General features: G+C 35.5%; 1 protein-coding gene across 5 annotated transcripts in view; it reads left to right on the plus strand.

The window, feature by feature from the left end:
* Mp (collagen XV/XVIII-type protein multiplexin) overlaps positions 1 to 15,769 on the plus strand; it is a 423,852-nt gene that overhangs the window by 359,105 nt on the left and 48,978 nt on the right. For all 5 annotated transcript variants that reach the window (XM_074179083.1, XM_074179085.1, XM_074179086.1 and 2 more), the window contains 3 exons: positions 1,711 to 1,910; positions 5,263 to 5,370; positions 13,728 to 13,787. In XM_074179083.1, the coding sequence (XP_074035184.1) occupies positions 1,711 to 1,910; positions 5,263 to 5,370; positions 13,728 to 13,787 (368 nt within the window). The remainder of the gene's footprint in view (positions 1 to 1,710; positions 1,911 to 5,262; positions 5,371 to 13,727; positions 13,788 to 15,769) is intronic.

Raw genomic sequence — 15,769 nt, forward strand, 5'->3', positions numbered from 1 at the left:
TAAAATCGTGGGAATAACTCTGGAGATTGCAGTTTTTTTCATGGAACTCTTGAATTTGACGAGAGAAATTTATGAAAAGCAAGATATTCAGGAGACATATTTCAAATCTGAAAGCTTTTCGTGGGAACGTTCAAATGAGCAAAATCTAGCAAGAGGCTTTTTAGGTCATATGTGGAATTTCATTCATGTAAACCATGTCCTGACAAAATAATTCATTTGGAATTTAATCAGGATCATTTTTGAATATTCCGAGAAAAAGATTGTCGGAGGGTAATATCAAGTTTATGACCTACACTCGAACACATTCTGGCTGCTATGTCGCATATTTCTTTAACTAATATCATTTTATCAGTCTGTAGAATGAAGTATTCAAGACAATTGAAGAAATTATCATTCATACGTCAGTGATGATATGTGAATTGCTACGTCTCTGTATCATGACCAATACAAAAATTTGCTTCACAAAAGCTTCTGAATAACATATTAGTGTCCCAAATAATGTTTTCAACATCTACAAATGAAAGACGAGGAGACTTCAAAATGACGGCGCATGAGAGATCGACGGCGCATGAGACAAAAGATGAAGTTTGCTGAGTTTTAGGTGAACACTTTGAAGAAGTCAATATTTCAACATCAAGATGTATTTTAGTTCATGAAATAACATTTCCTTCCAAGAGATCAGAGGAATCTCATTAGAAAGTGATATCTATCAATATTATTGAAACTCCTTTCTACGAAAAAATCAGGGCAGCTTTAGTAGATTGAAACTACAAAGGGCGCATGAGCTTACGACGGCGCATGAGACAAAGGGCGTAGTTTGCTGAGTTGCTAGTGAACACTTCGCAGAAGTCAATATTTCAACAATCAAGATGCATTTCAGTTCATGAAATGGTATTTTCACTCACGAAATCTCATCAGATAGTGCTATCCATTAATCCATAATATTGAAACTTTTTTCTATGGAAAAATCAAGACGGCTTCAATAGATCAAAACATTGAATGGCTAGTATTTTCAGCTTCATTCGAATATTGGATGAGAATACTGAGAATTCGAAAACAAAAGTAATATTCCACTTTATCAGGGAAAAGTTGCCAAAAAAGAAGTTATTTTGTCATGTGTTTATACTTTGATCAGTTATTAATCATTTCACTAATTTTATCATGGTGCCCTCACGGTGAAAATGAAAAAACGGCTTCTGCATCGCCATTTCCAAAAGAAGTGATAACATGAAATATACATTTATAAAATAAATTTCATGTTCCCAGTTATTGGTACCATCAGTGAGGTGTAGCCAAGTGCAAAGATGGGCAACACTTGGTTGCCGATAAAGGGAAGACAGCACAAACGAACGGAGTCAACAACAGGAGCCTACCGCAATATTTGTGATTTCACTTAGGAACCTAGAATTTCTTGGATATCCTAACATTTACATATCCACTCAAGTTACGCTACGCCCAACAATTTTATTATTTTTTTCGATCAGAATCGTAGATTGCTGATAAGAGTGATGTATTGACTGCAACCGAGAACCTTTTGAATTATTTTTCAGCTTCTGGTACATTATCTACATCATTATCATCTTCTCTTTTGAACAGTCTGACGTGAAAATTCTTTACAGTCCTTGACACGATACAAAATATTGACTGGGGTGGGAGATCCATGCTTGTATCCCGATTCTGAGTTCACAAAGTTTTTTGTATATTCTTTAGGTGACAAAGGTGAAGAAGGTATTCCAGGAATACCAGCCACTCCAGGAACTCCGGGAAAACCAGGAGTTAAAGGTGAACCAGGACAAAATGGAGAAATTGGTCCAGTTGGTCCATCTGGTACCAAAGGAGACAAAGGAGAGCGAGGACCTCCTGGAATTGTTGAGAAATCGGAAAAAAATGGACATATTGTTGCCATGAAAGTGAGTAATTAAACTGAATCAATAGCTGGGCTGTTACAAAAAAATGTTTGTCAAGCTTTCAATATATTTCAGAACTTCGGCAAGACAATAACTTGAATATGAAATACAAAATGGCTCGAAAACGAATATATAAAACATGTGGTGTTCTCGTCGACTTTTTGTAGATGTTTTCTTGTGATGTTTCGACGCGTCAACGCATCGATTAAACGTCGACGTTTCGTCAAATCGACGTTTGACGCTTTTAAGATGTTTTTGATACTCTGTAGATGATTTTTGATCTCCAACCTTTATTCAGATTTACAATATTATTTAGTTAACCAATATACGGCTGAGTGCCCTATGTTTTTCCGTAATCTTACGCTGACGTCATCATCATCTCACTCACGCATACCCAAGGACCAAACCCCCTATCATTTAGAGCATCTATTAGAGTTTTTCATACCTCATATTTGGTAACCAAACATCATCTATCCAATATAGAGATTACCGCTTATAAAAATGAAAAATGATTCAAAAAATCTGTATTGTTCGAAATGTTGTTGTGGATAGTCATATTTTTTCCGTATCGTACTACTTGTGAAAATGTGACTAGAGAAGAAATGTTGCAGTATCTGGAACGAAATGGGTATATCGATAACAACAATTATTCTGTCGGGTGGTTTTCGTCTTTCCCAGTCTGATGATCTTTGCGAATTCTGACTAAATAGGACACAAATTCCGATGATACGCTCCTTGACAGGTTGTGTGCGGGTCTGCAATAGACTAGGTGTTCAGATAATTGAAAAGCCACTCCGAAACAGAAATTCAAAAATTCAAAACAAAGAAGCATCATGTTGATATCGGTTCAAAAATCAGTTGATCGTTGAAACAAAAATTGCACGAACGATTCGAAACAAGTCTGATAATCCACCACGACTGCGCCACGCAAAGTCATTCAAACAATATATCTCAAGTACATGATAGAATTGGCCAATACTTGATAAAAATCCATAACTAACGTAATCATAAAAAAAACTTCATTGTGAGATTTCCACTAAACATGTTAAGTGAAAATCCCTCAACGAAGTGTTTGTCCAATAAGTTATTTCAAGTACAAACTGTGAAAATTCGTAAATACAGATATGTTAACTGTTTGGAAACTAGCAGCTAACTGACATAAAAATGGAGTTGGGTCTCCAGGTCGATTCAGCAAATTCAGCATAAAGTGGCAGTTGGGATGCTGGATAGGCTTTTTCCTCTAATGGTGGTACGATGCAATTCATGACATAGTCTTAACGAAGTGATGGTTACACTATAAGCTCTGAATACAATGATATATATTATCAATATGCTAGATGCGAACTGGTAAGGTAGGTTCTATTAGTTCATAGTGATTGGAAGTGTTTTGTACAAACTCCATCCAGGAAGTATTTCACCGATTTTTCATTTCGTTTCTCCAGGATTGGTTATTGTAGGTGGTTTTGTGGCTTTTTTGACTAGTTCTGCAATACTAACCTAAACGAATGGAACCCTTTAGCTTCTTTCGTAGAGTTTATGGAGAATTTGACATTTTATCAAATTCTACGTTTTCCCACTTCTGACACTTTGCTGCTACAAAGGAGTTTAGAGCCTAATATTATACCCAAACATTCATATTTTTTTATTGGGTATTTTTAAACCATATAGGGTATGCTGTCAAATAAGTATATTTTTTGTTCAGAGAAAAATACTACATCTGATTTTTCGGGAGAAATTGTAAGGAGTTATCACTTAATCATATTTTGGGCAATAAACGATATATTTCAGTACTTCTAAACATTGATTGTAGTTGCTCTGTGTGGTATAAATACAAAAATCGTCTGGATATCGTACACATTTGTCGTACCAAAATAGTTATAACTAATTAATATAGTTTATTGTTTGATTTTCACTACAAACTGAATGAATTAGTTCAAATATGGATTTTCATCAAGTATCGGCCAGTATTCAATTATGAAATAATTCTGTTAGTTGTAGGTATTATTATTGAATGATAATGGGCCCTTGAACGCTAGCATGATATACCACTCTTGGTCCGTGCAGAATATTGCTCTGATCTCTAATATAAATATTTCTATTTCCGAATTCACATTATTATATGAAGTTTGTGTACTGATGCATACTCATGATGCACTGCTTGGAACCTTTGGTGTAGTAATGAATATTACTGGAGTTTTTTCCCAACACCAAATCGTCATTTTTAACACCTCGACTGATTGAACTCTTTGAAGATGATCACTTAGTGATCGAAACACGTGTAGAGGTGTTAAAAATGACGATTTGGTGTTGGGAAAAAACTCCAGTAATATTATTGACTGATGCCTAGTGAAATCGAACATTCATCTAGAATATTCAAATCAACTGTATCATAGGCACCTTTGAGATCGACAAATACAGGCAGTCCAGAAGTATTTTGTATATCATAAACTATTGCTTCTATAGTTCTCATTCCACGCCGATAACCATATTGTAAAATGGGTAATTCTGAAGTCACTGAAATGTTTTGTTGATGCATAAAATAAGCGAAATTGGTCTGTAACTAGAAATTGAATATCGATTGCTCCCTAACATTCGATAATTTCAGTTTCTGAAATCTTTCAAGCTGTTAAATTGTTATATATGAAGTTTGTATTTTCTTCTATCGAATTTTCTCTATATTGGATACAAGGATACAGGTATGATAGGAAATTTGTTTTTATTTGTTTTCTTGAAGAAATTTGGTTGGAAGTAGGGGGGGTATATAGTTTTTTTAATTTTCTTCGATACATTGATTTGATTTATTTAGGTAGAGTGCTTCGCATTCGAATATTCAAAAGAAGAGGGGGAAAGTATTGTGTGTCATTTGAAATTTCGAATTCATTATTTAATGTCACTTTCGAATGAGAATGATTGTTAACAATATTCTCTGCTGTTTGAAATGAACTTTAGAAAGAGTTAGTTTTTGATATTGTGCTTCCTTGATAAACAGCATCATATGTTATCTCCATCTTCATTCTTTCCACCTCAACGGCTCTCCTAGTCTCGCATTCATTATTATTCAAGAGACATTCTTTCGAAAAATAGGTATCAACCATTTTTATGACACCCTAACGGTAATTATGCTATTACTATACTATATATGATCTACTAATGAATCACCAACATAATTAGATAATTTGAATTAGGAATTTTTGAGATATTAGGGGGTGTATAATAATTCATACTGACGGCGTCATCAGTGAAACACGTCCTGTTTGAAATAATGATTGATTCAACTTACAGTTTTGATCGGTGATTGATTTCGCAGGAACACACTATATACTCAATAATCTCCAAAGGAGTTTTACATTTTCAGGGCGAGAAGGGGGACATGGGTAAGAGAGGAAGAAGAGGTAAACCAGGACCAATTGGTCCTCCCGGACCTCCTGGAGGCATCGGTGAAATTGGATTACCGGGGTGGATGGTAAGCATTTTCATTTTTTTATCAGCTGACGTGGTGAAAATGAGAATATGTGATACAAATATTCACCAATTGCATTGTAATGATACTATTTAATTCATTTCCTGTAGATATGGAAATTTACAAGTGAAATTGAAAAAAAACAGTTAATTTTTCCATGTTTTCAATATTTTTACTCAAGTTGAGTTAGATTTCTTGGCATATTTTCTATATGGGCTGAGATCTCATTTAACTCAATTTGACATTGAAGTAAATTCATGTAATACGTGAAATAAGTTTTCTATGTTCTATTTCAATTCGAACAAATTTCTATGTTCACAACAGAAATGAAGTACATACAGTTTCCTGGCCACCTCATTCATGGCTTAATTTCTGAAAATATCGTCGGATTCATGTCGAATTTGCATTTTTTTTTATCATAGTCATTAAAGCAATTTGGTGGCACTACTTTTTTCTCTATGATGGTTGTCATTTCATCAATCTCAGATATTTCGTCCATCCGCTCACATATTCAACCGACAGATATGTATCTATCATTTGAATTATATTTTTTGTCGAATGTTTGTTTGTTATGTGAAATTCCTCGAGATATCACAATGAATACCCAATCAAACTCAATACACATTCAATGTAAAAAGGAATATACAAATTCACTAATTTCATTTTATTCCATGCTTGTCTTCTGGAAAAAGAATGGAAAGGTGAGTTTGCACAATGAGAAATATAATGAATGAATGATTCAATTCGCTACTGAATGAAATGAACTACACATTTCAACTGGTAATTCATAACTATCTAAAATACAAAACCTGTATATAACTTTGAAGCTTCTTCGAGAAGAGTGACACTTCTGTTTTTGGGAATACACAAAATCAAAAATATATATAATAATAATTGAAGGGTATTGGCCACCGTATATTCTTCGGATGAAAAGACAATTCTCTCTCAATGGATAACTATAGGCAAATAACTGTACCCAGCATTATAAGCAAAATAATCGAAATATCTATGTACAATAGACTGATACCTTTCCTTGACTATCATAAAATAATTAATGACTCACAAAACGGGTTCTATCCTGGGAGATCTACTGAGACAGCTATTTGTACATTTGTTGAGTACATCTATAAATATCTCGATAGAAAAAACTTGTAGGTGCTCTTTTTTTCGATCTCACGAAAGTTTTTGATTACCTATACTTAGATCATACCAAACCAAACTGTACTCACTAGGAATTCGAGAAAATATATTGAAGTGGTTCATGTCATTTTTGAGGAACAGAAAAATTATTGTGAAACTCAATGGAGCATGATCTGAATTGCATAACATCAATCTAGGAGTACCACAAGGATCTATGCTGGTCCATTGATTTTCCTTATGTTCATCAATGATCTGCCAGAGTATATGAATGCCGATTGCTTAGTATTATATGCTGATGATGTATCTGTTGCATTTCACAGTGAAATTGAATGTGAATTTGATGAGAAAATTAACGAACTCCATAACAAATTCAGTAACTGTTACTATAAAGTAGATGAGTTTTTTATTGAGTTACTATGGTGCCTGAATGCACTTCAAATGTATTTCAAATATGTATTTTATACTCTTAGGTATATGACCGGTGATAATTATCAGAATATTACTTTATAATTTTTACTATTACTCAAGATTTTATATATACATGTGCCGCAGTGAGCCAGGAATGACAGCCTTCTGCATCTGTGCGGTTAAGATTTCTGCCTGTGGCAAGCCGGTAAAATTTTAAGATTCGAGAGTAGAGAGGACATCATTCCACCAAGGACTCCAATAATCAGAACAACCATCTTGACAGAGTGATCTGGATAGAGTCTGTGGAGTTCGGAGAGAAAATCTCGATATTTTATCCGTTGGAGCTGAAAACTCCACTACAAATATCGTTTTGGTCTGGTGGTCGAGAAGGACTACATCAGGCTTATTAGCTTGTATGAGCCTGAGGGTGGGGAAAGAATAGTTCCAATAAATTTGGCACTTGTCGTTTCCCACAACGGATTCAATATTCCCCGGAGCCTAGGGCAACAACGGTGTCTTGTCAATACCGTAAGAGTGCCGTAGATGGTAATATAGCACTCTCAGGGCCGCATTATGTCGATGGATATAGACCGAGACCGCATATGCTGGACATGCTGATAGCAAGTGCATAAGGGTCACGGGCGCCTCGCGGCAGGCCCTGCACCTTGTGTCAGGAACCTCTATACCCATCACACGACTGCGGTAGGAGACCCCATGCATTGGCTTATCCTTGTGTTTCCGCAGAAGAAAGGTGATCTGTGCGGCTTTTATCTGAGATTTTTGCTGAACAGGTTCCAACTCGGTGACAGAAAGCGATTGGACGACGTTATACACGGCGATGTTGATTTGCCAGATGTCAGCCTCTTCTGTTAGAACACTATGAACCTCCGCATATTATTATTATTATTATTTTTTTTCCACTGTAGTGTGCGCTGGTCAGGCCCTATCCTCCGAAGCCCCGATACATTCGAGAGGGCGCGCCAGCATTATCAACCAATGACCACTCCCCACACCGTGGGGTAAGTGATCATTGGGTCCGAGAATCATGTGTCCTGAGCAAGCGCAGTGAACCAAGAATGACAGCCTTCTGCATCTGTGCGGCTAAGATTTCTGCCTTAGTGCGGCAAGCCGGTATGATTTTGAGATTCGAGAGTAGAGAGGACATCATTTCACCAAGAACTCCAATAATCAGAACAACCATCTCATGTGCCTCTGGTTTCCGAGGGTGTCACAGTTATACCCTCGAGTACTTCTGAGCGCAACGGATAATGACCCGCCCTGTTTGGACTCTTGCTTGACCAGATCTTTATGGTGAAGCGAGTTCGCCAAAGTGGTATCAGTTGTTCAATGCATCTCACTATGTTATCGGGTACCACAAGGCATCTGAGCAAATGCAAGATGAGCTCATGCGAACTTGTATCAAATGCCTTACGGTAATCGATCCAGGCCATAGAGAGGTTACGCTTATATTGTATCGAGTCCTGCGTTACACATATATATGAACAGGTTCTCTTCACATCCAGCGACTCCTCTCTTCGACCCTCTCTGCTCATATATCCGTTCGAACACTCGGTCAACTGCGGTGAGTATTCTGTGTAAAAGATGCTTGTAAACAACTTATAACACAAATTCAAGCATGTTATCGGTCTGTAATTCTTAGGAATCGACAAATCTCCGCTTTTGGGGATGAGAACGGTCCGCCCCTCGACAAACCAATCCGGAATCGGCTGCTCTCCGTCCAGCCATGAGTTGAAAAAACTCTGGCCAGATGGCGGTGGGTGCTTGGTAGTTTTTTCCACCAATAAGTGTTCAGCCCATCTGGGCCTGGAGCAGCAAAGTTCTTGGAACCCACGAGGGCTCTTCAAACATCATCCGGGGTTATCGAGTTGCGCAGTTCATTGAGCTCAGGCTGTCGAAGCTCTCTGTTGAAAGCTTCGAACTGCGCTAGGGCTGGAGTGTCTAAGTTGAGTGGCTGCGGGTGTTCATAGATATCCTTCCAGAAGGATTCCACCTGATCAGCAGTCGGCGGATTATCCACAACACGTGGAGGCTCTTGGAAAAAGCGAGAAGGTTTCTCGCGGAACCTAAGATTTTCCGCGATACTTCTCACTCGCCTCACTAGTGACTTCTTAGCAACCACTAGCATTCGTATCCTATCAAGGCAGTGCTGTTTGGTGGTCAACAGCACGCCTTGGCTCAGAGTGTGATGGATACGTCGTAGATTGGCGGCTATTCGACGCACTACGGGCGTGAAAGGCCTATTGGCCGCCCTGTAGTCCATCACACATTGGATACGAGATGCGTGTTGTCTCGCCGACGTGATCTTAGCTTCCATCTTGTGTACACGCCGTTCAATCTTCCGAACCGCAAGGCCGGGATTTCGTCCTTCCGATTCGGAAAGCGATTGGACGACGTTATACACGGCGGTGTTGATTTGCCAGATGTCAGCCTCTTCTGTTAGAACACTATGAACCTCCGCATCCAAACAAGCCAGATCTTGTGGCTTCAGGGGCCTAATTCTGTGGAGTGCCCTGCGTGTTCTGATTGAAATAGATAGAAAAAGAATTGGCAGCAATTTTATTCAGATGTGAAAAATTTTACGAATATTTTTATGGACGTAGTTTTACAGAGGAAACTGATCACCGGCACCGTCCATTGCTAGGTGTTTTCAAAAAGCTATTACCTATATGCCTGTCCAGCTCAACTCCAGACAATGGTTTTGCAGTTGCAAAAATATAATTTCAAACTAGTTTTCATGCCTGACAGAGATTTGTTTGTTTATTGCCCCGAACAATACTGAAAGTACTTGAAACAATAAAATGTTATTACAAGTACAGAAATGAGATTGTGGAAAGTAACGGCATCTCGTTTAAGAACTATCAAATAATCATTCCTAGCAAGTTACGGAAAGAAATTATCAGAAAAATACATTTGAGACATTTTGGAGATACCAAATGTGAAAATCGAGCAGAACAACCTTTTTTCTGGCCTTCTAGGTGCAAGGAAATAGAAAATGTAATTTTTAGTTGTAAAATTTGTCTCAAACACAGAGTATCAAACCAAAAAGAAGAACTAATAGTACATGAGAAAAAAATCATTTCGTGGCATAAGGTAGGGTGTAATATTTTGTATTAATGACGAAAAATGTACTTACTTTTGATTGACTACAATACAAAATGGATTGAACTTATATCACTTGATGAAAATGCACATTCTCTTACAATTATAAATTGTCTGAAAATTATATTTGCGAAACTAGGTATTCCCGCAATATTGATGTCTGATGTGGGTCCTCAATTCAACTCAAGCTATTGTAATTAGATGTAATCAGAGTAAAAATGAAAACAACGAAGAGAAACATGGTAAATGGTACGACTTGTTTAGTGTTTGTGTCTCGTACTTTATTGAATAACCAAAAAATGTTTCAATTTTCTAATTTTTCCTAATAGTGCATTGAAGAAATTTATCACAAATATGAATTCAGAGAAATATTAAAAACTAATAATGTTTTCCCAATTCCAATTGTCAAACGTTGAAACGCATGAAAATAAGTAAATAAAGTAGAAATATTCAATCATTGATGTTACTTTTCTTTTTAAAGAACATATGTGATTCGCAACAGTCCAACAGTCCATCAGCATCTTATATCGTAATCTATTTTTCATAGACAATTTGAAAGGAAGTCCTGGTATTAGACGGTTTATACTAAAATTGATAAATAAAAAAGACGGACAAGAGTACATCCATTTTGTAAATAGCATAAATAGCATCAATAGTGAACTCATATATCACAAAAAACTTATTCACTTATTTGGTATACATTTTTTTCAAATGTACAAAATGTCCTTGTACTCGTTGTTTGTCATATATACAACGAAGAGAAACACGGAATGTAAATTGATTTCGTAAGGATGCCGTAACTGTTAACAATTGTCTAGTGTTCCTTCCTCTTACTTGACCAGTGTTATTGATTAACCAAAGGAAGATATTTCAATTTTCGAATTTTTCTAATAGTGCATTGAAGAAATTGATTACAAATATTCAGGAGAATATTAAAAACTATGATTTTTTCCCAAGTCCAATTGACAAACGCCGAAACACATCAAAATAAGTATTTTGAATAAATTTACAAGCAATAAAAAATAATGGATACCAGAAAGAACAAATAGAGTCAACAACCAGAACATTCCAACGATGAAAATGTAGGAGAAACTCAACAGATAGCAAGACGAACAACGATGAATATTAATGAACTCTTTTAAAATCTAGAAAGAATAAGACGAGAATATATAGAAAAATCAGAAAGAAAAAGACAGGAAGAAAAGAATATCCAAGAAATGCATATGAAAAAAATATGTGGAAAAATAGATGACCTGAAAAAAATATGGAAAATTCATAAAATGAAATGAAAATGAGCCATCGTTACCCCAAACAAGATTATCCGAATTTAAGAAAGCTATAGAAGGAATGGTAGCACACATTTCAAAGGAGGTGGAAAATGATAGGAAAGAAAGAGAATGTAGAGCTTTTCACTTTCATAAATTAATGAATACTTCTCTGACTTGTTTTTGGAACAGGAAGATGTAATTTATTTTCTGTTACGTGACGGGTTTTATAGTTCACATGTTCCGGAGTGCCAACTGAGAGACAATTGGAGTTTTGTCGGTGTTTCACGAATAAATGCAGACAAGATCCAAACTTCTATAGAAATATTATATGCAGCGATGAGGCTCATTTTTTCAAATTTTGGGATGCATAATAAAAAGAATTATCCGGGGACACTTAATGCAACATAATGTACCTAATTTATTTTAATACTTGTGTGAATATTGTACTTTCAAAATTTATTGAATTTCTAATTGAAAAAAAAATTTTTGCGTAACAATAATGTGCTACTAAGTGTAATATGACTTGCCATATCTAAGCACAGCTTGGCTACAATTCGTTAATAAAGAATCTGAATCTGCATCTGTAATAATTTACTCCGTCATAACGTTAAACTATATAAATCGCAATGTACAGTTCCATAACGTAATCAATCATAATATACTTCATCATAACCTACTTTTTCATAACGTACTTCGACATAACGCTAAGGCGTCATAATATCATTCAATCATAAACACAATACATCATAAAGTCATAACAGCAACGCATCATAAATATCAAACGATTGGTAATTGGTAGAAACCACAACGCGTCATAACGTACTTCATCACAACGTAAAACATCATAACGCAAAGTATCGAACGTACTTTCTCATAGTTCAATAGTCCATGAGCTGTTCTATGGAGCTACGTGAATCAACAATGCTTTGAGACTGAACTGCTACGATGGAGAGTAATATGCGCCAAAGAATGTATAACGAGGAAATACAGGAAGTGAATTATTATACGAAGCAGTCTATCACGATCGATATACACCAACAGATGTCATCATGTATCTGATGGGCCATTTTGAAATACCTGATATCTACTCACAAAATGTCTTTATTGAATAATATATTTGATGGAAATGAAAATGAGGTGAATTATTTATTATAATAATTATTATTATCAATCATCTCTCTAGTTATTATACTGAATCTTTCAATAACAGTCCCACTATCAATGAAAAATTTAAAAACGGTCAGCTCGCGCTAAACCGTTGGAGTGGAGAGAGGGAAGATGGGATAGGGAAAAGCACTCGATTGACCTTTAAATGGTCATCTCTCGGAGGAAAGTCCAGTCATCACCCAACGATGACTGTGGATACTAACAATCGAAACGTCGTGAAGTAACTTGGCTTGAAATCTTTCACTTTTTATCTATTTTCAATTGATCGATTTTCAAATGTTGCTTGTATTTCATTTCATTGTAATTTCATTACATGGTTCTTTCTGCTCAATATGATTGGTATTTTCAGCTATTCATTTCAATTTTATCAATTCTATCGGGGATTTCAAATCGTTTGATATCATATTAGACAATGAAAGTTCGAACTGATGAAATTCAAAGTTTTTCTCGATCTACGATGAGTCCGAAATATTTCAAACTAGGTCTGCAAATATTTTTCAATATTATTGGTTAACTCAGCTCATAGTAGTTTTCTATGAAATATCATCAGAATGTCGGTAGAATGTCAGTATGGCTATGATTAAATCGTCTAAATGTACAAAATATAAAGTTTCTAATTCAAGTCCTGGGATTGTATCTATTAACTTCCACATAGTTTGAGCGGGATTACACAATTAAAAAGGTATACAGGTGAATTCAGAAAGTTCGTGACCTGGCACGACAGAAGCGTTTTTTCACACAAAAAATTGTCAGCCAGCTGGTTTCAGATTAATGTAAGTTGGATATTTTGCAGCAGATAATCCATTTGGAACATAATCTACAATAGTTGTACGATTTAGTATCAGACATTCCGTGATGTTAATAACTTGGTTAGCGCAACGCGCGTCAATAGATAATATTTTTCATTTGTATAGAATGTTCTTTTCGAAATATTTTTTTCACGTCATAGATCCTATCGCAACCTATCAAAATATCCGCACAGACAATTTTTTATATTTCAGAGCGAATCGGTGAATGCGAATCAGAATAATTTTGTATCAATACAAGCATTCATTTGGATTGAACATTTTGAACAGGTAGACAATATATCATATCAGAAATTGAAGTACAGTATTTTCAGATGTGCTGATTAGAAGTTTAGTTGAAATTCACTAGAAATGGTATCCTTAGCAACGAACTCTCCGACTGCTTCGGTGTGATGATTGCATCTCTCTCAGATCATTTGCATGATCTTATTTAACTCTTAATGTTTTTCAGGGGCGACCTGGATTACCTGGGGTACCTGGCAGCAAAGGAGAGAAGGGAGATCTAGGTGGGGTGAGTGATTCTGTTTGAAAAATTGTTCAAACATTTTTTTCGTTAATCGGGTGGCACACCCATACGAACGACTACCCTCAGAAGTCTGAACTTGTGCGAGCTAAGGATTAACGAGGTCTTACCTTTCAATGTGTGATTCCTAACACGGGTGATACTACAGGGTATCATCATATTCCAAAAGAATCCGATATGCAATATTTTCATTATGTTGGAAATTATACAATACAAAAAAAATCATTTTCGAACCCAATTTCATAAATACAAAATCGAGTACAATTTCTACATCAAACTTAAACCGTTTTATATAATGAGATGAATTACCCATAATGCACAAATTTTTTGTGTGATATCCCAATTTCGTTATTCATTTGTACCTCTCTAGGGCTTGTAAATGAACTCGTGAATGTTTACAGGATTTTGAAATAGAAAGTCTATAGCTCCGCATCAAATCCTGCACTACTAATTCCCATTTCAGCTGGAAGATAATAACAATCTGTCTCCAGGATATGTTTTGTTGGTGTATAGATGAGATCCAAAGGTTATCCTAATTTAATCACAATTCACTTCTGTAGGACATCCCGAGTAGCATAACGACTTCAAATTTCTTGGATTTTCTCTAGTATTCCACGGAATGATCCTATTTTCAAGGCATCGCGCGATTGTCATAGTAATATCAAACCTTTGTGAGGTGACAAAAGTAAATTAAAGGGAACACCCACACATTTTCTATTACAAATTACAAGTATATCGTGAAAACGAGTGTCAAATTTCGGACAACCCTGACCATGAAAAAATCGGCCTATTCCAGGGTGTTCAACACGAACTTAGTTGATTCAAGATAATAATCACAATTTTCCGCAATATAGTATCTAGTGAAACGCGTATTGTAAATGAAATTTATATTATGAAAGTTTTGTAAATAATAACTAATCGGCTCCGTTAAGAAGTTGGCTTCATTTAATTAAGTGTGAATAGGTGTGAGTCACAATAAACCTTTGCGTGTTGCGGTGGAGGGTCGAAAAGACTCACTCACTTTGGACCTAACCTAACCTAACATAAATAGTTACTTCGATAAACAAGTCAAATTCAAATCCATGAAACATAGACTTTGCAAAAAATATGCAAAAAAGGTAATTTTTCAAATAATAAAGATGGGGTTCAAAAGGGATTTTATCTAAAAAAATGTGATTTGCATTTTTTTCAGAAAAACTGATTTATCAAATTCTGATTGGATCTATGTCATAAAATATCTCATGATATATCAATATGCATGTGAATGTTGGGTATTTCAATTCAAAATTCAATTCATGCTTGAAATTTAAGGATTGAATTTGAATACTGGCTACGTTTTTCATTACAAAATTTTTCATACATCATTTTTGTTATTTATCTTGGATTTCAATCACTAATCCATTAGTTTTCGTCTCTTTGATGTCATTTTTCATTGTTAGATTCGACAAACATTTCCGATTCTAGTAGATCATCGAAATCTTCAAGATCGTTTTTGTCTCCAATATTTTATCCAGTCTGCATTGATTTTTTAATCACAATTCTATATAAATCATCAACTCCTCCATATGTTTTTTCTTCAACATTGAAGCATTTTTCAGAACAATGACAATTAGGGTGCTTTTTCATTATTGTATCAAAATAAGGAAAAAAAATAATATTTAAAATCCAAAAGTATGTTTTCACCAAATTTGGTAAAGAATTGTAGAAGATGAAAATAAAAACTAATGAATCGGTTCTATGAATTTTCCGCATAAATTTTGAGATTATTCGAAAAAGCTGTAAAAACAAAAGTTGTAGATATTTTCATTGTATACAACTTCGCCAATCAACTTTTTTTTCCCGACCTCAGATCGCCCGCAATAGATATCCGAAATAAACTTCACTAAAATAGTCAATGAGAAAAAATAACCAATACTGTAATAGTAAAGGGGGCAGTAATGGAAACAACGTAACAACTTCACTTTTTTCAT

Source organism: Leptinotarsa decemlineata, unplaced genomic scaffold, assembly GCF_025532065.1.
Source record: "Leptinotarsa decemlineata unplaced genomic scaffold, Ldec_3_MD MMD2_tig00004307_RagTag_RagTag, whole genome shotgun sequence".
Lineage (NCBI taxonomy): Eukaryota > Metazoa > Arthropoda > Insecta > Coleoptera > Chrysomelidae > Leptinotarsa > Leptinotarsa decemlineata.